The sequence below is a fragment of the Carettochelys insculpta genome, chromosome 31, assembly GCF_033958435.1.
Source record: "Carettochelys insculpta isolate YL-2023 chromosome 31, ASM3395843v1, whole genome shotgun sequence".
NCBI classification, from domain to species: Eukaryota; Metazoa; Chordata; order Testudines; family Carettochelyidae; genus Carettochelys; species Carettochelys insculpta.
Genome location: NC_134167.1, coordinates 9,336,067 through 9,362,076, shown reverse-complemented (window position 1 = coordinate 9,362,076; position 26,010 = coordinate 9,336,067). Strand labels below are relative to the sequence as shown.

Below are 26,010 nucleotides of genomic sequence, written 5' to 3'. Positions count from 1 at the left end.
AGCTCAGTGCTGTGAGGTTTGCCATACAGCGGCTCCACAGATCCTGCTGCATTTGTGCCAGTCACCTCCACCCCTCGCTCACAGACATCCATCTTGACGGTGGCTGGGAGGTAGAGGGGAGACTCCCCTTCCTACCCAGAGCCACCCTCCACCATGTTCAGTACAAAGGCAACTCACCTTCCATTAGGCAGATATCCCACCAGTGTGGTGCCAACCACCAACAAGCTGATGCCTGTGAAGGCCAGGGCAATCCTGCAGGAGGGAGAGGGATGTTACAGGCCAACCAATGAGCTCTACGAAGCCCTGCTCCTGCCTGAAGGCAGCAGTCTCTCAATGGACCCTGCTGCAGGCTGGGTGTCCCTCTATGCCCTGGTGCTGCCAAGAGGACCCAGCTCTGGCTCCCTGCAGCCAGTGGGAACTGCTGCAGAGAGGATGGGCCCAAGGGAGTGCGTGGGACCATCTTGGGACCCCCAGCCCAGCTGGCACCACCATGGCTCCCTGCCACTGCTCTACCCACCAGGCCCCACTCCTCTCCCACTGAACACAAGACAGAGGTAGGAGCCTCAAGTCCCAGCCCCCAGCTTCAACCATCTGCCCCAGCCCCTCTTGTGTAATGGGCAAGACACCTGGAAGTGCCGGGGTGCCGTCAGGGTGGCACCTCACCTGAGCGGCAGCAGAAAGCAGTAACGGATGAGCACACCCAGCCCCCACAGCACCGTGAGGCGCAGGCTGATGTACTGGAAGTTGTAGTTGGTCCGGCTGAGCAGGTTCCAGGACTCCAGCTCCTCAGCTGAGAACCGCTTGGTCACCTCGTCGTCCATGATGGTCTCGATGCCCTTGCGGCAGAAGTAGAAGATGTCAGAGAGCTCAAACTCAGGCGCATCCAGGGCTTTGCTGCTGCCGCTCCGGCGGATCTCTTTGATCTCCTCCTCCAGGGACGTGGGCTCCTTTGCAATGATACCTGCAACACGGGCTGTGTGTTCCAGCGATGGCAGCTTGACAGGCCTGTCCACCCACAGATGGGGCCGGCCCCGGCCCCGGCCCTGCCGCCCCGCCAGCTGGCAGGGCCACCCCCCTGCCCTGGGCCTGCCGGCTACCAGTGTTCCCTGTAAGATGAGCACTTGGGTGGTACTCAGGGCAGATTCAGGAGCCACTCAGCTGATTAGCAGAGCGCCCACAGCACCCACAGCCGGCAGCATTTGTTTCCACTGGTGGTGCACATCCACGCATCTTTGTGCACACAAAAAAATTTATCCCAGCAACGGATGGAAAAAATTACAGGGAACACTGCTGCCCATCATGTGCTGACCCACATGCGCCTTGCCCACAGCCCCAGGCCAACCCGACCCCTGCCCACAGCCTGCATGACCACACTAGGTCAGCCTACCGACCCCCTGCTCGCCCTCCTGCCCCCAGCTCTTCCCTTGATATGGGGCACCCACAGACATGCTTCCACCTCCCATGTGCCCTGAGATGAGGCACTCCCACCCCGCCAACCCCTGGAGCCGCTGAGAGGGGAGGAAAGAGGGGATGGCAGGCTCTCACCATTTACGTAGGGCTTGTACAATGGGTGGTTCTTCTCCTTGGCACCACGCTCTATCCTCAGCGTTGCCCACTGAAAGACACATAAGGTGAGCGGGACTTCTGACCCCGCAGGCACTCTTCTTCAGGGCCCTGTTCCCTTCCAAGTCCCTGGCCATGGCCACAGAGGCAGGGCTTGGTTAAGGAGCTCAAAGAGGGGTACTCGGCACAGAGAATGGGGATTAGGCTGGCAAGCCCACTGCCTCACAGGCAACCAGCCTGGACAGCTCTCTGCCACAGTACAGGCCTGCCAATGAGGGTGGTGCTGGTTATGGGGACATGGCTCAGAGCTGGAGGAGAGAGCTGGGATGGCACTGGGTTACTGAAGGATACTGACAGAGCTGAAGAATTTGAAAGTAGAGCAATACCTCTCCTGGGGCTGGGATTGTGCAATGCCTCACCCCAGTGAGCAGTCTGCTACTTTCAGGCACTCTGCTGCTCCCTCAGCATGGGTGTCATTGGCGGGGCCCTATATGGACCCTGATCACTTGCCCCTGCCCCTTGGGGCGGGGGGGAGTCCACATAGGGCAAGCAGGTGACCAACCCAGCACTATTCTCCGATTTGCATCTCCTCCCTCCTGGAATCAGAGGCTGCATTTCAAGGTTACTGATGCCATCAGCAGACCAATAGCGTGAGGACCCCTTGCTCCTCCCCCTTGACTAATTGCTGCTACCATGTCTCTGCGCAGGACTGCTCACAAACAGCAGGACCCAGCAGCCCTGGTCAGCTATTTGGCAGAGTCAATGCCCAGATCACCCTTATTCACAGAAATCTCACCCCTCGGCTACTTCCCAAGGGCACCAGATAAACATGCAGGTTGGATTTCCAGCTGGCCAGCTTGCCCTCCATAGACCCTTCTAGACAGTTAGGCTTGGAAGTATTTGACTCCTCCCTGCATGTCTATTTCACCATATGCATGCAAACCACCAGGAAAATGATTCCATCAATAACCATCAAAACGTACAGCTAAGCAACCGAGAAAAGGCTGCTTGAGAATCCACATTAGACTTTGCAAACGCTGACATGCGATATTGACAAGTTTGTGTTTTAACCTTTGTTTGAATCTCTATATCTGTCATTCTGTAACTCCCCAGATTTCTGTGGCAGCCACAATTTAAATGGATACAAATTAAAACATGCTCAAAAACAAACAGGAGAAAAAGAAAAACAGAAGTCTGTGCAACCTGCCAGCAATGCACCCGCCTTTGCAACACAGGCTGGGAAAACAAGCTGACAAGGGCAACAACCTATACAGACTTACTCCAGCCCACTCCTCCCTCCCCCAGCAGGGACACTATGAGAAGCAGGGAAGACGCACTGGTGGTGGGCAGCTACACTCGCCCCAGTCTCCTCAAGCAGGGCAGGCATGCTGACTGTTGCCTATGGGGCACTCCCACTATGCCCGCCCCAGTCTCTCCCAGCAAGGGAGCAGGACACGAATGCTGGCTGTGGCTGGGAGAGGAGTACTGGACAGGAGCTAGTGTGTGTGGCAGCCTTTGTGGAGGTTCTGCTCTGTGTTCAGCCCTTGCTGCCAAGACCCTGGCAGACTTCTAATCATGTCCACGGAGCTGGCAGCCTCAAGTCAGCACTCTGCCCTGGAAGGCTGGGCGAGAGCTCCTTCATGGTCTGGCAGACATCCTGGGGCAGGCTCCAGTCCCCATAGGCGAAATCCTGGCCATGATCCAGGCCTTGCCAGGGGTCAGGGCAAACGCTGCCACAACCTCCCACACTGGATAAGTACCTCCCTGAACACTGCCCCTGCTGGAGACCAGTGCAGGACTGGATGGAGCTGGACAGACTATCTGTCTAACCTGAGAGGATGATACATCTGCTCACAGAGCTCAGCCTGCTGGCCAGTCCTGAGCCCTGTGACCCCAGGGCAGCTCCCCCTTTCTATGACTGATGCCAATGGCTGGGCATGAGCACTGCCACACTGAGCTCCTTTCCTTATTGAATGAGGAGACATGCAGCCTTGGTCTCCGCCCCCTGGGAGCCCAGGAGAGCCCTGGGCCTGCATGGACAGAGCTTGCCTTGCAGGAGGCCTCAGCTCTAAGGCAGCCCAAGGGAGGGCAGGAAAAGACTGGAAAACTCCACTTGGTGTCACTGAGCCAAGCAGCACAGTGAGCACTGTTGGCTTCCCTTTGGAGGCTGCAGGTCCAGAGAGGGCTTCTGCAAACAGCCCCAGCCAACCAGATCCACACTGGCCCTAAAGATGGCATCAGGCCCTGGCAGCACAGAACACATTAGCCTCCGGGGGCCAGGGATCCTGTAAGGCAGAGAGCCCAGCTGACACCCAGCTTCCTTCACCCAAACTTGTGTTAAAGAAGAGATATTGCTTCTGCTGCCCTAGAGGTAACACCCCCCCACGCCCCCAGGAACAAAGTGCCTGGTCCTCCCCCTCTCAGGCTCTGCTCCCCTTTATCCCCTCCCACTACTGGGCTGCTCTTGAGAGATGCTGAAATCTGCCCCGGCTTGGCTTTGCCGTGCCCAGATTCAGGCATGGGCCTTCTCTCGCCAGAGGAGCTGTGCTGCAGGCAGCCAGTGACAACACAGACGGCAGCACTTGTTTACAAGCGTTGTGTCCTCACATGGGGCACTTTGGAATGACCTACAATCACAGATCTAAGGAGCTGCATTAAGCTCACTAACAGTGTGGCTGAGAAGCTTGAATGACTCCAAGGACTCACACACACACTGGTGGTTTCTAGCACCAACGCCTACATCACCAACAGCTCAGCCCTCGTTCAGCAACCCACACCAGTGATAGAGACAGCCCTCCCTGGAAGGCACATGCCCCCAGCAGGGATCTGCCCCAGGCACATGAATGGTGGTCAGGACACCTGAGCTCCTGCACAGCACAGCCTGGAAACATGACTCACCCGGAAAATCTTTAAGAGTGTTTTCATGTAAATCCTGCGGATGCCAAAGGAGACCCCGAAAATGGCTGGCACAATGATGAAAACCAGCAGCAGTGTGAACAGGACAGTTAGGGAGATCCCGAGCAGGTTAACCACCAGGCTGTCAAAGGGGAGCAGGAGGAACATGACGGAGGGTCCAGGCAGGGCCAAAGCCCTGCAACCCCGCAGTAGGAGAGAAGGGCTGTCCAAGACAATCAGCCAGTCCTCCTGCTACTCAGCAGCAGTCCCAGGCATGCTCCACATCCCCAGCTGGTCATGGACTCCATTCCAAAGTCCACATCCTTTTCTAGCAGGCTGTGGGAGGAGGAATGCGATGGACCCAGGCAAGAGGACGGTCTGGTGAGACGGCGGCTCAGCGCTCAGCACGGCTGCAGCATGGGCGACGAGTTTTCAGTGGGCTTGCCAGAGGCTCTGTAACAAGGTAGCCGAGACCAAGGATCCCCCCTGAGCTCCACCAAACAAGTCTTGCTGCAGGGGGACTCCTGAGCAGCCTGGCAGTGGAATTCCCTTTGGCTTGTTGAGAGGAGGAAAGGTCTCTTCAATGGGGTGAGGTGGGATCCGTCCCTGATCCCACATCAGGAGAGCACTGGAAGAGTGGTATTCTAGGAGCCTGCCGTGTGCCGACTGTGTTCACCTCCAAGGACACGAGCACTAGCTTGGAGCTTCTCGCACTGGCTGTCATTCCAGAGACCTCTGGCAGCCACCCATGCGAGAGCCCTCACAGAAGGGGATGGTGCCTCTGCCCCTGAGAGGGCCTCCAATCTGTGAGCTGCCTTCCTGGCAAGAGTCCGCCTCACATGCCACCAGCACTAGGGGAGGAAAAAACAAACAGAGTCAGGCCAATCAGGTAGGGAGGTGTCAATCAAGGCAAAGGGGGTCTCCTGAGGCCAGGGGCAGTGGGTGTGAGATGACGCTGAGGGCACACTGCTCACCAGGCAGAGTTCTGGAGTCAGCAGAGTCTCACTGCTGCCACATGCTGGCATGATGAGCCGGGAAGTGGGCCCTGCATTTCCAGGCCAGGACTGCAAATCAGATCAGCACAGGAGCTTTGCCCTGCATCACAGAGGTACTGCATAAGGCCTGTGAGTCTCCAGAGGAAAACAGGAGAACATGGAGTGAGGGACAGCCTCTCTGTTGATACAGATCACCACTTGGCACCTCTAACCTGAGGGCTCTCTGAGCCCTTTACTAGTTGCTCCCATAACCCACATCCTACACTGTTGAAAACAGCCTTTCTGGAGTGGGACTTGGCAACTGTGACCAAAACCAAGGGCAGCATCTTAGTATTATATCTCATCTGAGAGACGTTGCAGTTGCACAGCACACTTTGCACCATTGTGCTGGAGCACCAGCTCAGCCTAAGCCATGGAAAGAGCCTCTCCCATTGGATCACCAGTGAGAGATTACAGTCCACCTGCTGCCCTGGCCTGACCCTCTGATACACATTGATGGGTAACCAGAGGGACACCAAGCTCAGCTGGGAAAGAGGAGCCATTCCCAAATGCAGGACAGCAAAGGAAGCAAAGGCTCTCTCCCTCCCCCCATGTCTTGGCTCCCCTGCTGCTTCGCACAGCACCTCTGTATCCGGCACAGCTAAGAGCATCCTTAGTGCTGCACAGAATATGCACATCAGCACACCCTGCTCCCCAGAGACACTCTGCCACCCCTGCTGCTGCTGCTCCTCTCTCCAATGGGCTGAGCCTTGCTGACCAAACAGATGCCCAACTCCCCAGGTCACCCCCTTCATGCACCACACCCAGGAACCCTACCCAGCAAACGAACCATTCAGCCCACGCACCTAGCCTCACCCAGGGAAGGTGGCTGGGGTGGAGAAGAGAAAGAACAAATAGGACATGATTAGCGCATTCCTTCCGTGTACCACCTTGTCCTGGCTTAGTGATCCAATTCAAATCATGCTGGAAATGACAAGCAGTGAGAGAGAGCTAGGCATCCCTGTTCAGCTCTGCTCACAACTGTCCGCCAAACAATCTCTGCCTAGGGTGGTGACACTGCCACTGGGATCTCTAGTTGGTGTCACGCTCCTCTTGGGAAACTACCTTGTCTCAGAGGCCCACATCAGACTGCACAGCCTGCTGCTTTCCTGAGAGCACTCCAAGGGCTTGTGAATCACAAGTGTCTTAACTTAATACCCACAGAGCCCAGGCTCTTTTCTGCCAAGGCTTGGATGAGGAACTTTTAGCCCATTTTCCTAACACAGGCCCAGGGAACCTCAGGCCCAAGGGCCTTGCCCTCCCTCCCCCCCCCGCCCGCAGCAGAGAGCAAATGCTGGTGATCTAGCCATGTGCGAGAGCGGAGTGCAGTGAGAGCATCAGTGCTGACTCCCCACTGCTGCAGGGGAGGCACTGAGCCTCATGGCCCAGGTCAAAGCAAGGTGAAGTCAACACTGCAGCCACAAAACTTTTGGAGCGTAAGCCGTCATGGGCAAAGACCCCCTTCGTCAGATGCACGAGTGGGGTCCCAGAGGAGGGTCTCAACGTACAGGCTTGTGAAGAGGAGGGAGTCCCAGTCAAGAGGAAGGCCAGGTCAGGGAGGATGCGGCCCATTCTCAGCAGCTACTACGGAGGTGTGCACAGCAAGACAGGAGAAGCCCGGCCAGCTCACCCACAGAGGAGGCGGTCCGTCCTCAGCAGTATCACAGACTGGGAGGGGTGGCCCATGACTAAAACGGTTTCGCCTCTCTGGAGCTTCACACCTCCACATTAGCTGCTGTGTCAGCGGGGGGGGGGGGTGGCACTGAACCGGAACCCCCGGAGCACTGCCACGGGGGCGGGGGGGGGGAGCCCGCCAGGCCGCTCCCGCCCTCCCCCACGGGCACGGAGGGGACCGTGGAGGGAATGCCCACGTTCTAAGGGGGGGGGGGGGCGGGGGGCCGGGAGGGAGCTGGGCGGACGGGCCCATCACAGAGCAGGGCGCGGGGGAGGTGGGAGGGAAGCGCTACCCGGACTGGCCCATCGCGGAGGGCGGAGCGGGCGCTGCGCGGACGGGCCCATCACAGAGGACGGCGGAGGGGGACGCTACGCGGACTCCCTCAGGCCCGCAGTGGAGGCTCTGGGCTAACGATTTTCCATCGCCGCGTGGGCAGGGCTGGCGGTTCCGAGGTGAGCGAACCTCCCGCCGTGGCTGAGTGACGGAGACTCTTGAGGTGTGGAAGGGAGGGGAAGAGGCCAGGGAGAAAGGACCACTGTCACTCACCTACCGCTTCGGCCGCCGGGCTCCAGCCCCGCCCCCATTGCGTACCGTGCGCGCGCGCGCGCGCGCGCCCCACCACGCATTACGTCAGCTCGCAACCCCCGCGGGGCCGCGTACGGCAACGAGCAAACGCTCTGCGTGCCGCCGGGGCGTCTGGGGCGGCGCACGGTGGGCGTGTCCGGCGAGCGCTCCGCCCCCTGAGCTCCTCTGCAAGAGGCGCCGGTCACGTGGCCGTAACGTGTCCGAGAGGCGAGGGGGGGCTGGTGCTCTCCGGCAGGAGAACTCGGCCTTCCGCCCGAGATCTCTGATGACGCCTCCGGCCCAGCAGAGGGCGCAGGGAAACGGCGCCACGAATGCGCGGCATGGGGCCTCGATTCCCCCGCTCCCGCGACACCCCCTGCAACACACACACCTGCCCGGCAGGCATTTCCTGGGGCACACCCCGTGTAATACAGCCATATGCCCGGCAGTCCCAGCTCTCGCACCCCGTGCAAAACGTGCACATCCACAAGCCTCGGAGCCCCTGGAGTGCAGCCACCCCTCCTCCGGGGAAAAAAGTTCCCCCCTCCCATGGGAAACACACCCACGTGCCCAGCATCCCCTGGGGCACATTCCCTCTCTCCCTCTGGTAAACTTGCTCACGGGTCTGGGACCCCCTGAGGTAAGCCCCCCTCCACATGGTCCGTATTCCGGAACATCCCTGGCCCCATCTAAGATAGGCACATACTCACCCACCCCCGACCCCCTGCACCATTTGCTGCATGTCCTGGGACACCCCTCCCTCATCTAACACACCCACGTGCCCAGCTGCTCCTGGGGCACAACAGTCCTCTCCCCAGCATGCTGCAGATCTCATCAGGAGCCAGGACACCTGTGCCCCATGAAATACACTTGTACTCACACCTGGTGTAACATTATTGGATTCCATGAACATGTAAAACATCATTGTAACCATTATTACATGTTTGCAAACTAGGTCAAGTGAGATGTCTATTGAAAGCTTATGATTTGTTGATTTGGTTTATATTGTTCACATGCAGATAACGTTTTTGTATTTACAGTTGAGTCGTAGCTCTGTACTTGTATTTCATATGTTTGCTTCTGAGAGACCGCAACAGACCTGACAACCTATCATGAAAGGATTACCAGTCAAGTAAATCAGTCCATGACTGACAAAGGGTCTTAATAGGTGTCAATACACATTTGAGGAAAGTTGCTGTGAACATGTAAACCAGTCACCCCCTGTCAGGCAGTCTAGGCTGGATGCTAAGATTGGGTCTCGGGGGCAGCAGTGTTCATCTGTAGCTTCACAAATAATGAGCAGTCCTGAAGCACCTTAAAGACAAACATTTATTAGGTCATGAGCTTTCATGGGTAAGATCAATTTTTCCAATGATCTGAAGAAGTGGGTCTTACCCACGAAAGCTCATGACCTAATGTGTTAGTCTGTAAGGTACTACAGGACTGCTTGTTATTTGTGTTGGATTGTTTGTTTGCCATGCACCATTTGAACACTTGGGCTTCAATACCTTGCAGATTGCAAGTCACCCAGCCCAGTCTGGTTGGTCTATTGGAGGGGATAATGGTAAGGACAATTTTACAGCCAGAGGGGCATCAATTTATTTACTAGGCTGACATGCAGTCAGGCTTCCCAGCAATGCAGGGAGAGGAGGAACATGGGTTGCAGGAGTAAAGGGACAGGTGGTACCATCACAGACTTTTGGCTCTTCCTGGCCTCACTGAGGCCCTGCTTTCTCATGGGGAAAAGATACAAACAAACCCAAATTTGCTCAGCTTTTACAGTGGTGCAGAGAGATCATACAGTTGCTGAAAGGAATGAGAGGCTGTGGCCAGGACTGCATCTTCTGTAATAGGCATACTGTGAATGGTGGTGCATGCTTTCACCAGCACACACAACACATTGTACTACAGCCAGAGCTGTGGGGCAGGACCCCAGCAGTAGGGCAGTCCCCTGTTGGGGCCAGCCTTCACCTTTCACTGGCCCCACCATGGCTGCCAGCCTCTCTAATGACTCCGCAAGTTGCAGATGGGATGCAACGAGCAGTAAAGGACAGTGTTCGGAGCTGGGTCTGTGTGTGTGTGTACGCCAGAGACCCATCTACCTTGGAGCTATAACCTGCTGCAACTCAGGGTGAATTATGAGCTGCTTTGGCAAGGTGCCCACTGGGCCACAATCCAACCAAAGAGGCTTTTGCTTTAATGGACTCAGGAATTAGGAGCTATAGATATCACTGTGTCACCTTCCAATCCCTGCAGCCTGCTAATCACTGGAAGGGGACACAGGAGCTAACAGGTTTTTGGTTCCATGACGCAAGCCCCTGAAATCCTGGCTCTAGGGGCAGCTTACCACCTGAAGGTGAGGAATGGAGAAGGGCATAAAGGACCCTAACCAGACCCACATGCCACAATGGAGAAGACTCTGGGACTGAATCACGAGGCAGGCAACACCAAACAGCCAGAAACAGCCCTAGTCTGTCACACAACTGGTTACTGCAGGGGGTGACAGAGCAGAAGTGGGTTTGGCATTTCCTCCCCCACCACCAGGGCAAGAGAGGAGGAATTCTGGTCACAGCTCCCCCTGCCTCCCAGTACCCAGCCCTGCCCAGAACAGGGGAGGCAGCGCAGATTGGGGCAGAGGGACCCATTGACTGCCGGTGTTAAAGCTAATGTCAGTGCAGTGACCAGAGGTCCCCAGCAGGAGGTGTCCTGGGAAGAAGCTGTTGCCATTTCTCTGCCCCTTCTCCTGGTGGAGGAGGGAATGAGCTCTGTTCAGGGGAGGGAGTGGGACAAACCTGAAGGCCCAACCTCCACCTACACTGGCAGGGCACCTCCCACAGCTAGAGGGCAGGGCACTCCATGCATCAAATCCAGCCCCCTGCACTGAGCCAGGACCAAGTAAACCCATCTCAGAGGGGAGCTAGTCCAGCCAGTTCTTAAATATTTTTGGCCTTACAGATTCCCAAGCTTCCCTTGGGAGCATGCTCCAGCCCTTATTGCCTGTGCTAGAAACCAGCAGCTTTTGGCTCTAGCCCCCCCAAAGACAGGACTGTCTACTTACCAGCCTGCAGCTCTGTGCACAGCCACACGTTCTAGCCACAGCACAAAACTAAACTTCTGAAAAAAATTCCCAGGGTCACTAACTCTGCAGCTTTACCAGGTGGTTGGCAGGAGAGCTGGAGGGGACAGTCTGCAGAGCAAATGCAGTTACATGCTCTTGTGCCCTTCAGTTGAGCTATCACAAGGGACTGCACCCCTCTCTCACCAGAGAGCAGTACACCCGCAAAGGAGGGGCCCCAGGCAGAGACTGCCTAGTGCACAGTATGGCAAGTGCTGGGAGGTGCTGCCCATTAGCTGCAGAGACAGGAGCAGGGTTCATAAAATACAGACTTTATTAAGGTTTTCAATCTATTCACAACAGCTAAAACTGGAAGGCGGCCTTGTGACCCAAGCACGACATCACAGTAGGAGGCCAGCCCTGATGAGCACCAGCAGCCAGTCCCAAGTGACAGAGACAGACACACTGCACTCCCAGAGGGCAGGCCACGTCAGACAGGTGAGCATTGCCCCCTGCCGAGGAGCGATACACACTAAAGCAGTGAGCTGTGCGCCGTGTCATGAGGGGCTGGGGTGAAAGCAGCAGGTCCTGAAGGATCACACCCCAAAGAGTCTCTCAGCAGCATACCAGACCACCTGCAGCTACCTGTCTTCAATGTAAAGAACCTGCCAGCCTCACCCACCTGCCAGCCTCACCCACAGGGGCAGGTGGGACAGAAGCCCCAGTAACCAGGCCAGGACCTTGTCCCCCGGGCTCCCTGCCATTTCCAAGGGGATTTAAAGTGACAGCCACCAGTTCCCTTCAGGGGCACGGGCACGGGCACAGCTCACAGTATGCATGCTGGCCATTGGGTGCAGTACAAACATTCAGGCTGTTACGTGCAGCACGAGCCCGATGCCTCTGAGTCCCAAACCCCTTCCCTGCAGAGGGATCCAGGCAATTACAAGGCACTTGGGCAGCCTCGCCCATTCCTGATCCTGTGCCCACTGGGGGCTGCTGTTCTGCCCTGCACCCACACTGAGTCCAATGCCCTTGGCTGCTAAGCTGGCTGGCCAGTTTTTACTGTGGTGGAGTGACTCTGTTATTTGACCCACCAGCAGCAAGAGACCAAGGCCTGGCCTAGCTATTACCCAGTGTCTCTCACCAGTGACAGGATAGCAGCAGGAGATGCTCCCGCCCAATCTGTGCCCAGCCTCCCTGACAGTTTCTGCTAGTGACACGTTCTGCACTAAGAATCCAGCCTGGGATTCAACTGAACTATGACCTCCAGCTCCCACAGCAGGTCCTGGGGCTAAAGCAGCATCCACAGCAATCGGAACGAACACAGGCAAGCTAGTGAAGTAGCAAGCGGTGTGTTCCACAGCAGGACCCCTGCGAGGCTTTGCCTCTGCCAGAACAGGAGAGATGCGTTCGGATAGAGTGGCAATCGCACCTAGAACTCCTGTTCCTACCAATACGGACCATGGGTCTCTGAATGCCTCCAGGCCTGCAAGTGAGAGAGGACCAGAGCTGCTGCCTTGGAGGGTCCCAGCTGCTCCCCAGCCACACTGGAGCCCCGTACCAGCTGGGAGAGGATGCTCGGTGTGGATGAGCAATCCGAGTAGCGTATCTTGTAGTTGCTCCTACCGTTGTTGTCCCAGTAAGTTTTCTGCCCACACTGGAAAGAAATGCAGAACTCGATGGCTCCGTGGAGGGTGTGTGCTTTGGGCAGGGCGATGTCAAAGGAGAAGGTGTCGGTATCAGTGACACTGTACGTGTTGTGCACGTATTGGCAGCAGATGTCCCAGAAACTCCTCCAGGAGTCAAAGGTGATGCGGACCTGCACCTTCTTCTCGTAGCCGATGTTCCTGACCTTGATGGTCCCCGAAAGGGACTGCTCCTGGATCAGACAGTTCTCCAGGCAGATGAGGTTGCTGTGCAGATGTCTGCGGAAGGCTGCATAGTCGGCAGATGGTTGGGGGAAGTCCATGATGTACCTCTTTGTCTCCAGGTGGGGGTCTCGCAGGCTGGGCCGGAGGCAGGTCAGGTCAGACAGGGCTTGCTGCAGATCACACAGGTCCTCCTCAATTTTGGAGAAGAAGCGGACTGCTGTCAGTGAAAGCCCCTTCATGTCAGCAAACACCACCCGCTTCTTCTTGCTCCTGCTGCCCTTGGGGCTGTCCTGCCACTCCGACTCCGGCTCTGCACTGGGCTTCTGGTTCAAGCAGGAGCGGAGGGGTTTGCACCCCCGACCACCCCGCAGCTCCTCATAGGAGTTGAGCAGCTTGCGGATGGGAGGAGATTGAGTCAGGCAGAGCCGCATGGCAAAGTCCACAGGCATGGCCGGGGGGGCACCGAACACCTGGAACAGCCTGGAAAAAAATCACAGGGGGGCGTTAAGGGCGGGGGATCCAAGAGCAACAGGACAGATCTGGCAGGGCCAGGGGACATTGCAAGCAGAGTGAGCCGAGCCCAATTAATCCCCAGGAACCAACAATCACCCGCCCACCCCACAACTAACCAGCTATCCCACTGCCAGAGACCTCCAGCCTCCCACACTGCTGGTCAGCAACGCCCCCCCTCCCCCATCAATGCCCCCAAATTATCCCCCCACACATATTCAATAAGAGAGTGGCAGCCACTTCACCATAGAAACCAAACATCCTGCCCCCCCCTCAACGGCACCCCAACAACCCCCCAACCCACTCCAACCACCCCCTCCTTTTCAGACCCTTTCTGCCCCAACCCCACCGCCCAGCCCCGCTTCGCCCCAGCCAGCCCCGCCCGACGCTCACTCGCTGCAGCTCATAGCTCCACTCGCCGGCTCCACTCCTCGCCCCACAACTACACCTGGGTCCACGAGCGGCCAGGACACCCCTCCCGCCGGCCAATCAACGCGCGAGACACGCCCCCGGAGGACGAGGACCCAATGGGAAGCCCAGACTGCCGCGGTCCACGGCCCGCCCCAGCCGCTGGAGCCGGCGGGGGAAGTGCGGGGGCAAGTGTGGGGCGGGGCTCCCCCCAGCCGGGCGCCGCCGGCAGCACGCCCCGCAGCGGGCCGGAGGGTCCCTGGGCCAAGCCCCGCGCCCTGCGACAGGCGCGGGGTGCAGCGGGGCACCGGCCCTTGCTGAGCCCCCTTCCCGGGCAAGCCCTGAAGCGGCGCGGGGCAGACTCCGCCTCCCCCCGCCGGCCAGCCGCGCACAAGGGCAGAGAGCAGGGGCAGTTCACTGCCCGATTAGAATCGGCCTCAGCCTGCCGGCCCGCTCCCGGCTAATCCCCCCACCTCCCGGCTAACCCAGCCCCCACCACCGGCTCAGCGCCAGCCGGGGAAGGGGAGATCTGAGCTGTAGCAGCACCCGAGGGCGGGGCCCTGATTCTTGCAGTGTGCCACGGACAGGTCCTGCTAACTTCTTCCCTCGTCCCTGGGTAGAATGAATTTTGTTACCTGCACCAAGGCACGTGTGGGTGTGCATACCAAGAGAGAGACATGCTGCCAGCTGTGCAGGAGCTCAGCACTGAGGGACATACATGCTGTTGGCTGTGTGGGTGTGCACACCACTAGACACACGCTCCTGGCTGTGCACACTAGTAGACACACATGCTGCCAGCTGTGGGTGTTCTGTTAATCAGCCCAAGTGCTCAGCTCATAGGGAGCCCTGGCCCCAGGGAAACCAGGACTATCTGATTTACTAAAATCAACAATCTCACTGTTTAGGGAAAATGCCCCCACTAACTATCCACTAAATTGCAGTGAACCTCCAGCTGCCTAATCCAGGGCACTACACTCTCCCTCACACTATGACCATCTCAGAAAACCACTGGTTTAACCTGCCATGAGAACATTCATATATTTCTCACTAGCCACTTATGGGGCACTATTTGCATTCTGCACTACAGGGCTTATAGTATGTGTCACCCCACCCATGGGGTACCTAATGCAATGTGGCATGGGGGCATGCAGTCAGTGACAGACTCCAGTGTCACATTAACACAATATAGTGTGCATACTCACCTTATCCCAACTACCTGCCCTCGGATACCCTATCAACTCCACTACCTTAAAAACCTATACTTTTAGAGTATAGGTGAACCTCGTTCGCAAGTATTCTCTTAATAAACTTGTAAGTCTGCTGGGTTCTAATATGATGCTCGGCTTTCTAAGCACCCTGCCAGCAGAACTGGCTTTAGCCACACAAGACGTGGGTGGAAGATGGGGAAGTGCCCACATGCTACAGAGGAGGAACAGGAAGAGGCACAGGAAACAGGACAACAATCATTTCCAGTAAATGAGAGGTCATGGTGACATAAGACCAACAGACCCAGGTCATCAGCAGGAAAGAATGAAGCTGTGATCTGAGAGACTAAAGCCCTGTTCTGTACTGGATGAGCTAAAAGCCAGATGAAAGAAATTGTCCCAAGACCACAGAGTGCCAGAGCCAGGCACCAAACCAGCCTCTCATTGGGCTTGGTGGACTTCACCAAGTGTGCGGCTACTTTCCTGTCTCCAGCTGTGGGTGCTGTGTGTGGGCAAGAACAGGCTACCAGCCAGCCAGAGCGCCCAGTGTTCCCAGTTGAGATGCCATGTATGGAGCAAGGCCCCCCAGAAGAGAGGTGGGGCAAGACAAATAGATTGTCATTTCTGACTCTTCACTTCCAGAGGCTATGTCTAGACAGCCCATGTGAGCAAGGCAGTTCTCGCCTCCTTGATCTGAGCAGTGGAAGAAGACCAAAAAAAAAATCCTTAGTTTTGAAGCATCAGTTTTCTGTTTTAACTACAACCTACACTGACCTAAGGAGAGGCAGACCCCACAGAGAATGAATGGGTAGATGATTTAGTAGGTTGGAGTGGAGCTATTTTACTGAAACTAAGCCACTCCCACACTGGACAGGGAAAGATGGAAGGAAATAGTGAGAGAGGCATCAGACACCAAAAGGCGCTGAGCCCATGGTTGTTGATAATGATAGACTGACCTACCCCAGAATTCAAGGCCTCTGGCTAGCAGAGATGGATAAAAATGATGCACTCGATCTCCTTGCCCAGTACTGAGTTCTCCAGTGTCTAAACACAGAGCTTTAAGCCCAGATTCTCTGCAACTGGAACTGTTTGTCTCCAGTTTTCTGCAGGAGCAGAGAAATGCAGCTGGAACTTGAATAGAAGAGAGGGCCCCGATTAGACTGTCCAACAAAAATTGAGTGTGCATCTCTAGGAATAACACCCAGGCCCACCTGTCCAGGTCTGCCCTCGCAGGACTTGCTGGCAGAAAATACTGATGCCTGAACCAGCTTGTGGAATTGCGTGAGCTTTCACTCAAGCTGTCTAGCCACTTACTTTAAGCATGACTGATTCAACTTGCTAACAGCACAGACCTGCAACCTCTCAAGCATCCCATCTAGGACCGCTCGTCACCGTGGTACCAGAGCCTTCTATAAAATGTCAACGGAGATCTCCCACTCTGCCTGGCCAACAGAACCAAACAGGGCTAGCTACTGGAGGCTGGGAATAGGTGAAGTGATACACTGCTGAGAGGGAGCTTTGAACTAGAGACCACAAACCAGAGGACCACCATACAACCATCCTGCTAGATGCAGATAGGTAAACAGATGCTGTGGACATCTTGCTGTGCCTTCTTGCCTCTGGCCCTAAGGGATGCACTGGTGTTTATCTAACCTGCTCTTAAATATCTCCAAAGATGGAGACTCCACAACCCTCCCTAGATAATTTATTCCCCTGCTTAGTCACCTTGACCTGGAGCTTTTCTTAATACCCAGCCTAAACCTCCTTTGCCCCCATTTAAGCCCATTGCTCCTTGTCCTATCATCAGAGGCCAAGGAGAACAATTTTTCTCCCTCCTTGTAAGAACCTTTAAGTTACATGAAAGCTGTTAGTATGTCACTTCTCAGTCATCTGTTTTCCAAGCTAAACAAACTCAGTGCTCTCAATCATCATTTTTCCTAGACCTTTAATTGTTTTTGTTGCTCTTTTCCAGACTTTCTCCAGTTTGTCCACCTCTTTCCTGAAATATAGCACCCAGAAGGGGACACAGTGCCCCAATGGAGATCTAATCAGCGCAGACTACAGCGGAAGAATTCCTTCTCCTGTCTTGCTTACAACACTCCTGTTAATACACCCCCAAATGAGGTTTGCTTTTTTTGCAGCAGCGTCACTGTTGACTCATATTTCGTGTGTGGTCCACTATGATCCCTTCCTGCAGCGCTCCTTGCTAGGCTGTGATTTCCAATACAATGTAGAGAGAATCTAAAGCCACATGCTTCAGGACACATGAGCTATCTGCCAGGGCTAGGAGGCTGTTATGTGCCCCATGCCCCAGCCCATGGAAGGATTTTTCTGTCGTCCTCTGAAACAACTGGTTTGATCATTGCCAGACTTGGGATTCAGGGCCCGAGCGACAGCTGGGTCAGGCACTTCCTTTGTCCTGTTGGCTAGGTTAAAAAAAAAAACTCCTCCTTCCTTCCTGGCTCCTACATGCTGCTTCTGTGTAAGCAGGAGATACCTCAATACCTTCTAGGGCTCTGTGCCCCCTGCAGTGGCCATGGGCCTGTCTGGTGTATCCCAAGGAACAGGCCTGCAGTTTCCCCTACATGTGCTCCCCAGGTCTGGGAGGGAGCTGCCTGGCTCTCCTGTATAGCAGGAGGTATGGGGATGGCATGTGTGCAGTACGGCTCTGCACGTGCTGTGGTTTATAGTATCCCTAATTAATCCATTTATGCAAAGGAGATTCATTAGGCGCAAACGTGAAGAGCAAGCGGGGTTTAATCCCTAAGAAACAGCACCGAAGGCAGATCGCTGCAGCTCCCCCAGTGAGCGTCTGGCCTATGCCCCACCCCATCACACAGCCGCACTGACCATCCTCCCAGGAGCTCTGCAGCTCCCAGTCAAGTGGCTGTTGAGTTTCCATAGGAGAATCAGAAGCTGAGGGGACTTGGAAGAGTTTCTCTCTGTCGCACATTTTCAATGGATGCCTTCACCCTGTTGGGCTGAATCAGGCAGCTATCCAGGCAGTGCTGCCCCTAGAGCTGCCGTGTCCCAGTTAGGGGCAGGAAGGAGAAAGCAGGGATGAAGTCACTCCTGCTGTCCCAGGCAGGAGAGAGAAGCTGGATCTTTCCACCAGTTGCATTCCTGGAGCTTACTACCATCAACTGTTTCTGCCTTTGGAAATGCAGCACCTGCACCCCCATGTTCATGTCACAGAAACACCCTCCCTCCCTCATGCAGTAATGCCCCAGGACAACCCCTGAGCAGCGCTGCCTTGGGCCGCAGGTGGAGGCTGATGACTGAACAGGGTGTTGTGAACTGCCCCTCCCCCACGGGGGGATGGGAGGGGGCAGCAGATTTGAAGCTGCAGAGAGGAACCTGCTGGGATTTTTCAAAGGAACCAAGGCACATGCCCTACATCCCATTGAGAGCAATGAGGCAGGTGCCTAATACACTTAGGCACAACTGCAATCCCACCAGCTGCCTGTTTGTAACTTTAGGCCTGCACATAACGTTACAAACCTGGCCCTGCAACCCTTTGCCCCACTCTGCTCCTGGTTTGTTTATTCTACAGCCTTGGACAAATGCCTGCCCCATACCGTGGCTCAGTTTCCCCCAAGGAAAGGCACTAGTCAGTGCTCTGTTGCTGCCCTTGCATGCACAAGAGGCCAGTGGGGAGCTTCTTGGTTTCCCAGTCTCCCAAGCCGCAGCACAGGCCAAAGCTGAGTGCTGGAGAGAGCAAGGCCAGAAATGAGCCTCACAAGTACACAGAGCCCGAATGCAGCAGCCAGGCTCTCAAACCTTGCTCCTGCTGCTCCTGGGGGCTCTGGTTTGTCTGCAAGGAGCTCATAGCCCAGAGGCAGGTGATAGGGCATCAGTGGGGCACTGATCTCTGCCGTTTGAACCACATCCCTTCCCAGCAGGAAGTAGGTGGCGGAGGTGGGGGCGGTTCTTGCGTGGCTGGGGAAATACCCAGTGGTGGTGACCAGCCTGGCACTGAAGCAGTGGCCAGAGAGGATGTGATGAAAGGGCAATTTGGAGAAGGCAAGAGAACAAACATCTGCTGACGTGGGCCCTCGGCTAGTCACTGCCTTAAAGTGAGAGGTGGCCATGGGGTGGGACAGTTAGTACATGCGCTCTGCTCTGTGCATGGACACAGCATGGCTGTCAGACAGGCTGGGACCTTCCCGGAGTTACTCAGCAGCAGTGACAGGCATGGATGGGGAAAGTTGCCCCAGAGTCCCACCTTGCACTGGAATCTTTCTCCTGCCATGCCTTGCCAAAGCCCAGCTGCCATCTGAGGCAGGATGTGAACTCAGGCTCCTTGGCAGGCGCAGGGCTTTACACTGGAGTCAGGCTAATGGAATCTGACTCACTTATCTCCTGTGGATAGGGCAGTGCCCCTCTTTCCCCAGCCCTGAACACATCTCACAGAGACCTGTACGCAAGGCGTGCATCGCATAGCCTTCTCCTGGGGTGTGACCCTTCTGCATAGAGGTGGGCACTGACTATTCCTTGTGCTCTGAGCCGGGTGGAGGAAATGTCTGTGGGAGATCCCTCTGGGCTTCTGAGAAGGAGCCTTCTGTTCTGCCCTCAGGAGCAGTGACCCAAGGCTGCATCGCCGGGAGCCCCTTCTCCCAGGGCTGTCACCCACACACCAACCTTTGCTGCCGAAAGTGGGGTGGCCATGTCAGACTGCTGCGGAGCCTTTGCACAGGTTGGCATCAGAAGCTCCCAGGGGAAAGCAGGCATATCCAGTTAATTGGTAACTGAATGGTATTTTACATCCCTAGTACCATACTAGGACTAACTCCTGCAGGGTTCCTCTAACTACCCCTCCCAGTATGACAGCAAACCACCGCTAATTACTCTTTTGTGCACAATCTTTCAACCATTCCCACATTTACTTTACAGTAGTTCCATGTAGAGCATTTCCCTTGTTTGCTTATGAGAAAGCCCCGTGCAGCGTTATCAAAAGTCTTATTACAGTCATGATACGTCACATCTACTGCCCGCTCCCCCGACGCACAAGGCCAGTCATCTCAAGAAAGGAGGAAATGAGGTTGGTTTGCTCTTGAGAAATCCATACCGGCTTTTCATTACAACCCCCCCACCAGATGGCCCCTGCGCTCCTCGGCTCTTTAATCAAAGTGCGTTTTTGAAAATAAATGAAAAATGTACATGCTGTTTTTCAGTGATAGTACTTCTGGAAGATGAAGAAAAATGGTGACTGGAGCAAGGGTTTAGGGGTGCGGAGGGGCCAGGAGTTGGTGGGGGCACAGAAGTCAAGGCAGGTGGGAGGTGCAGTATTGAGGCCAGGGCAGTGCTGCCTGACCAGGAGATCCTCCTAAGGCAGCAAGTATCACAGAGGTAGCTGTGTTAGTCTGAATCTTCGAGAACAACAAGAAGTCCTGTGGCACCTTATAGACTAAGATATTTTGGAGCATAAGCTTTCGTGGGGAAAGACCCGCTTTGTCCATAAAAGCTTACGCTCCAAAATATCCGTTCGTCTGTAAAGTGCTACAGGACTTCTTCTCCTGGGAAGCAGGGACCTAGGGTTGCATGCTTGTCAGGCAGGGACTGGGACTCTGCAGGCTGATCCCAACCTCCAGCTCCACAAAGGGTCACAGCCTTGGCTTCTGTCAGGCCAGGAAGCATTTTAAACACCACCTTACCAGAGCTACAGCTCTCAGAGTATGAGATCCTCTACTTTTGACTGCCCATGGTAAGCACTGGTGTCCCTGGGTCTGTGTGCGATACCCAAGAGGAGGTACTCACACAGACCAGAACGCTCCCTGGGAAAAGGTTGAGCGGCCCATGCATGGAGCCTGGAATGAGGTGGGGGTCGGCTCTCAGGAAGAGCCAGTGATTGTTTGGTGGGTGCCACGAATACACTAAAGCCCACCGCATTTGCAATCAGGAACACAAACACCACCTCCTCCTCACCGAGGACTACAGCCTGAGAGATGCTGCTGGTTTATTGGTACTCCCTCAGGCTGATCATGCTACTTGCCCTCCCCAGACCTGTCAGAGCTCCACAATTCTGCAGGTTCTAAAGGTGCTCAGCCCCACCCCAGGCCACTGGGGGCCCAGCACCTGCTGCAAACCCACACAAGCACCACCCACCATCTAATCCCCTCCCCACGCAACACGTAAGCGTCTCTCCTAACTCAGCTGCACAGGGGGCTTGGCCAGGCTCTTGGGCAGTGGGTGGTGGGGCCCAGTTAGGCAGGCACTGAGAGGTCTACAATTGTAATGCACCTCACTCCTGCTAGCCCATCTTCCTCCAGCAGCCACTTAACTCACCTAAGCAGGTCTTGGCACCTGGCTGCAAGATCCAGAGCATAAGCATGGCAATTGCCCCACCTGCTGGCTCCACAAGACAGCAGCAGCTTTGCTGGGTGAAAGACCAGACGAGGCACTTGCTGTTGGTAGTCTCTCTGGCTCTTTGTCTTCCTACCTCAGGCCACACCACACACAGAAAAACAGCTGCTGGGCTCCCCGCTGGGTATTCACAACTGTTGTGTGTCCGTACACTGACTGGCACAGCAGTGCGCTCAGGCAGTCCTGTGCATGGCACTTGCCTTCCCAAGCTCCGGCCCAGCCTTTTTAAGTCTTGTGAGGTTTTAAATGAGCTGCACTGCTCCTGAAGCCACCAGGGGGGCGATAGTTTTGTATCTGATCAGGTGCTGCGAGCCCTCCTCCAGATCAATCACGTATTCCCTGAAGGGGAAAGAGAGAGAGAGAGGATCAGATGGAAGGGCAGCTGCAAACTCAGGAACAGCACTGAAGCTAACCACGCCAGGGAGGAAGGAGAGGTATGCCCCATTTTCCTGGGGCTCCTCATACATCTTCAGGGTTGCAATAGTAACAGGGCCTGATTAAGCTGAGAGGCAGGGTGCTGCTCTCCCCACAGCTGCACAGACACACTCTGCACGCTCCATGGCAGGAAGCTGAGCAGAGTGCAACGAGGATGGCAGTTCGAAGGCATGTGCATGTCAGGACAGCAAAGCAACAGGTCACCTACCTCTGCTCATCTGTCTCTGGTTCCACAAGTACATTTTCCTGCCTCTCCTGCACCTTCAGGAATACGAAGGAGTCCAAGTTGGGTTTGGGAACTGCAAAGAAAGCAACACACTCAGAGGCCTGACCCACGTGACTAAGCATGGGACACTGTGTTGTGCACCGGAGAGGTTTGTGCGGTCTCTGCACCTCTGTAAGATCTTCACAAGGACCTAGAGATGCTCAAGGACACAGTGAAATATGAGTCAATGACACCAGCAATGGGGACATCTCAGGTAACTGGCCAATACTGAACGCATCAGCCAACATGGACGTCAGACAGAAGGAGAGCCAGAACGGAGACCAGTGTGAACAGTGTGGTGAGCCCCCCTGTCTCCCTGGGGGCAATTCTAGGACAGGCTAATGCAAACATATCCCAGCCACCTGCTAAAGGGCCTCGAGAGGGCCATGCTCAAACACCTGCTTCTTCACTGGAGCTGCAGCAATTACACTGCATGCTCTCTAGGACTCCTGGGGACTCCCCAGGGAGCCTCTGTTAGAATTCTAGTGCCTGTGCTGCAGCTGGGTTTTCCTTACCCAGTCTCAGGAGATCCAGCTTCTGCAGGTTGGGAGGCATGTGTTTCAGGGCCACGTTTTTCAGGTAGGCTTCTGTGTTCGCCATGTACCTGAAACAAAGACCTTACCGTCAGTCAGATCCCAGCAAAAGCTGCAGGGCCACAGCTGATGCCAGGCGACAGCATAATAAGAACAAACAAAACAAAGTATTTCTTCACATTGCACACAATCAAGCTGTGGAACTCCTTGCCAGAGAATGTTGTGAAGGCCAAGACTATAACAGGATTCAAAAAGGAAGAGGATGGGTCCATCAATGACTATGAGCCAGGATGGACAGGGATAGTGTCAAAACACAACAGCAGTCCTGTAGCACTTTAAAGACTAGCGAAATAATTTATTAAGTGATCAGCTTTTGTGGGACAGACCCATTTCTTCCAATCTGGATGATGGCCTTAGTCTCTGTTTGCTAGAGGCTGGGAATGATCATTCCCTGCTCTGTTCACTCCCTCGGGGGCACCTGGCATTGGCCACTGCCAGAAGACAGGACGCTGGGCTAGACGGACCTTTGGTCTGACCCAGCGTGGTCATTCTGTTCTTAGCTTGCAGCTCCCTGGCAAATCCTTCAGTGCCCAAGGGCACAACCTGTCTCCTTGCGAAGGTGACAAAAGGCAGCAAGGGCTCTTCCCACAGGCATGAGCTTGGGCAGCAGGGGGACCTTTTCTGGCCTAGCTTAGTGGGTGGCTGAAGCGAGACTGTCCCTAGATGCCTCCTGGGCCAATGGGCTGACCACAAACTGCCAACGGAGGGTGACCTGGGGACAGAAAAGGAAGCAGCGCCAGCCAGAACTCTGCCTTGCACAGGGAAGGAAGCAGATGGCTAGACACCAAGACAGATGGAGGCTGAGTGGAGCTCTTTAGTCAACTCCATTCCAGGCTGTCAGTAGCAGTTAGGGCCAAGCCTCTAGCTTCACTGCAAGCCCAACAGAGAGCAAAGGGTTTGTCAGCTGCTCACTAGGGGACAAAATAAATCCAACCCAGCCAAGTTTGCCCAGGGAGGCTCTATAGCCTGTGCAGCAGAGGCTCAGAGGGAGAACCAGGTGCATGCAGCTCCAGTGCTCTGTCCTTCACACTGACTCACTCTTTTGCGAAGGCAAACTCTTCTGGAGAGAGGACGGGAGGCTCTCCTTCTGCTCGGGACTTCTCCTTCTCCAGGATATGGGGGAAAAACTTCTCGATCTGCCGGGGAAGACAAACCCCAAGGAAGCCTCAGCTGGGATCGAAACAGAGTTCCATCACAGCCAACTCCCAGAATTCTACCCCTCTGAATTCAGGCTTCTATCCCCAGAGGCAATGGGTCGCAACAGATGGGTGAGGGGCAGAGCTTGTGCATCTGCTCTGGGATTGGTTCCTGACCCACAAGGCTGTCTGTGCCTGAGGCAGGATGGCAATGGCATTTCCAGGAGGAAGATCGCACTGTCCTCACCTTACAAAGACAAGGAACATGCTCATTGCAGCATTGACCCCGCCCCCACTCGCTCCTGTCCCACAAAACTACTGTGATACCCTCTCCCTAGAAGATGCTGCCCTGAACACCAATGAGAATTCCTCAGGCCACCCTTATGGTCACTCTAACCAAATGTGTCAAGGGCCTGTGACTCAGAGCCCTGGGCCAAAGCAATATGCTTTTGGTGTGGCCACAATGCTTTGACTCTAGCACCTCACAGTGCTGTGCAGTGTTACCTTCACAAGCCTGCAGCGTAAGTAGCTGCTGAGGACATAGCGGATTCTCTCAATCTCCATGCGGTGAATGCTGATCTTCAGGTCTCCTTGCTTGGCTCGTTTCAGATTTGACTCCTGCACATGGGGGGAAATGGGACTATTCAAAACACTTTCAGCTGAAGATAAAGAGAAACCAATGTCTGCAGACACAGCCAGAGGAAAAAGCCTCTTGCAGGTAAAGCACCTGCACCACAAATGCAGGTTACCACCAGGGTTCCTGCTATTTTTTAACCCACACATGGGTGGAATAAATTTTGTTATGTGCACCAAGGCATGTGTGATGTGCACTACCAATAGAAAAATATGCTGCCCACTGTAGGTGGCTGGTGCACTCTGTAAATCAGCTGTGTAGCACCTGAATCTCCGTCAGACAGCTGCCCAAGCACTCAGCTTACAGGGAACACTGATAACCACCCCTCACCGCCACAAGGGAAACACAGCATTGGATGGCTCCTTGGAGAAGGGAATCCAAGAACCAGGTGCCTGATTTCATAGCATATGTGGGTTTTGGAAAGTAAAGGCCAAGACTGTGGATGGCTGATTGTGTCATCTAGGCCAGTGTTTCTTAAACTTTCTGAGACCACAGAACACCAACCAATAATATTTTTATATGGAACACCTGTGAAGTTTCTTTAAAAAAATTGTTGTCAAACCAACCAACAAACAAAACAACAAAAGCCAAACCCAAAACAAAACAAAAAAGCCACATATGCAGCAAAACCAAAATGAAGTAATTTAAGCAGGTATCATAGCAATGAAGAAGTAACATTACATCTCGTTGTCATAACATAAAATATAGAAGTGTATTTTTCCAAATGCTCACTACACACTTGTGAGTTGTTCACGGAACAGCAGTATTCCTCGGAACATAGTTTAAGAAACAATGATCTAGGGAACTGCGAGTCTGTCTGGAGCAGGAATTTTACACCACCTCTGTAGCAAACAATTGCACAAAAATACAGGAACCATCTTGCAGTGCTACCCCAATTTCCAGTCCACATGGCTAGCATTAAGCTGCAGGCCAGGATGAACAGCACTGCAGAAGGGCAGATGAAGTATTAACCTCTATGACTAACAGCAACGTGCCAGGAGCACAAGGGGCTCCTGCTTCTTTCAGCACTGAACTATCAATCCTCAGGCAGAGCATGCAAGTTACCTACAAAGATGCTCCAAATGACATCCACACACTGAGAGGGATGCTGGAGAGGGGGATAGACAGGAGCATTGGCTGGTGCTTGGCCACAGAACCCCACATGTGCAGGGCACTGATTTTAGTAATGCCAATCCAAGTACCCACGCCATTTCCAACCCCAGCCCATCTGTGCCCCCAGACACGCACCATGTGGTCCAGTTGCTCCATGACACATTCCACGATTTCAGCCTTGCTCTCCAGCAGCTCTGGGGCAAACTTCTCATTCAGCCAGGCCTGACAGCACAGCAGGGCAGTGAGCCACATGACCTAACAGCCAGCCCCCGCCCCCCAGCCACTCCCCTCCAAGAACCCAGGAATCCGGGATCCCAGCCCCGCTGCTCCGACCACCAGCCTCCCCACTCCCCGCCAGGAACCCAGGAGTCCGGGCTCCCAATAACCCCACTCTGACCCACCACACCCCCACTACTTCCAGGAACCCAGGAGTCCGGGATCCCAGCATCCCTGGTCTAGCAAACCACCCCTTCCACTACCCGCCAAGAACCCAGGCGCCCGGGCCCTTCCCATGGAGCCGGGAGAGAACCCAGGGGTCCGGCCCGCCCACCTGCTCCAGGCTGCGGATGAGCTGGGCGGGGGTGAGCACCAGCTCCTCACCGCTCCCGTCCGAGTCCAGCTCCTGCGCCTCCGGCGCGGCCGCCATCGTGTGCCAATCTCCCGCCACGGGCCTCGCGGGGACGTCAGCACT

At 55.2% G+C, this 26,010-nt stretch overlaps 3 protein-coding genes and 1 long non-coding RNA gene across 7 annotated transcripts in view; 1 reads left to right on the top strand and 3 right to left on the bottom strand.

Annotated features, from left to right (window-relative positions):
• The window catches only part of GPAT4 (glycerol-3-phosphate acyltransferase 4), an 11,695-nt gene extending 3,852 nt beyond the window's left edge, over nt 1–7,843 (bottom strand). The window contains exons 1-5 of one of the 3 annotated variants that reach the window (XM_074981549.1): nt 7,714–7,843; nt 4,462–5,309; nt 1,546–1,615; nt 664–961; nt 178–252 (exon numbers count right to left, since the gene is read on the bottom strand). In XM_074981549.1, coding sequence (XP_074837650.1) covers nt 178–252; nt 664–961; nt 1,546–1,615; nt 4,462–4,626 — 608 coding nt within the window. In that variant the 5' untranslated portion in view covers nt 4,627–5,309; nt 7,714–7,843. Of the gene's footprint in view, nt 1–177; nt 253–663; nt 962–1,545; nt 1,622–4,461; nt 5,310–7,713 lie in introns of those variants that run through there. The other 2 variants (XM_074981550.1, XM_074981551.1) reach the window with 2 other exon arrangements.
• On the top strand, nt 7,471–16,884 carry LOC142004116 (uncharacterized). The gene is made up of 3 exons (XR_012642927.1): nt 7,471–7,619; nt 11,150–11,284; nt 16,753–16,884. It is a non-coding gene; the product is annotated as an uncharacterized LOC142004116 (long non-coding RNA).
• On the bottom strand, nt 12,230–21,192 carry LOC142004115 (protein phosphatase 1 regulatory subunit 3C-B-like). 2 transcript variants are annotated; one of them, XM_074981554.1, is made up of 2 exons: nt 21,066–21,192; nt 12,230–13,137 (listed from the first exon to the last, which is right to left on the bottom strand). In XM_074981554.1, exon 2 carries the CDS (start codon nt 13,104–13,106, stop codon nt 12,234–12,236), a length of 873 nt encoding a protein of 290 aa, XP_074837655.1. In that variant the 5' UTR covers nt 13,107–13,137; nt 21,066–21,192; the 3' UTR covers nt 12,230–12,233. The 2 variants fall into 2 exon arrangements, with proteins under 2 accessions (XP_074837655.1, XP_074837654.1); XM_074981553.1 differs by lacking the exon at nt 21,066–21,192 and adding an exon at nt 13,561–13,589.
• GINS4 (GINS complex subunit 4) lies at nt 16,709–26,010 on the bottom strand. Its single transcript, XM_074981552.1, has 7 exons — nt 25,870–26,010; nt 25,455–25,541; nt 24,077–24,190; nt 23,475–23,572; nt 22,359–22,447; nt 21,787–21,877; nt 16,709–21,482 (listed from the first exon to the last, which is right to left on the bottom strand). The coding sequence occupies exons 1-7, from the start codon at nt 25,963–25,965 to the stop codon at nt 21,386–21,388; spliced, it is 672 nt and encodes a 223-aa protein (XP_074837653.1). The 5' UTR covers nt 25,966–26,010; the 3' UTR covers nt 16,709–21,385.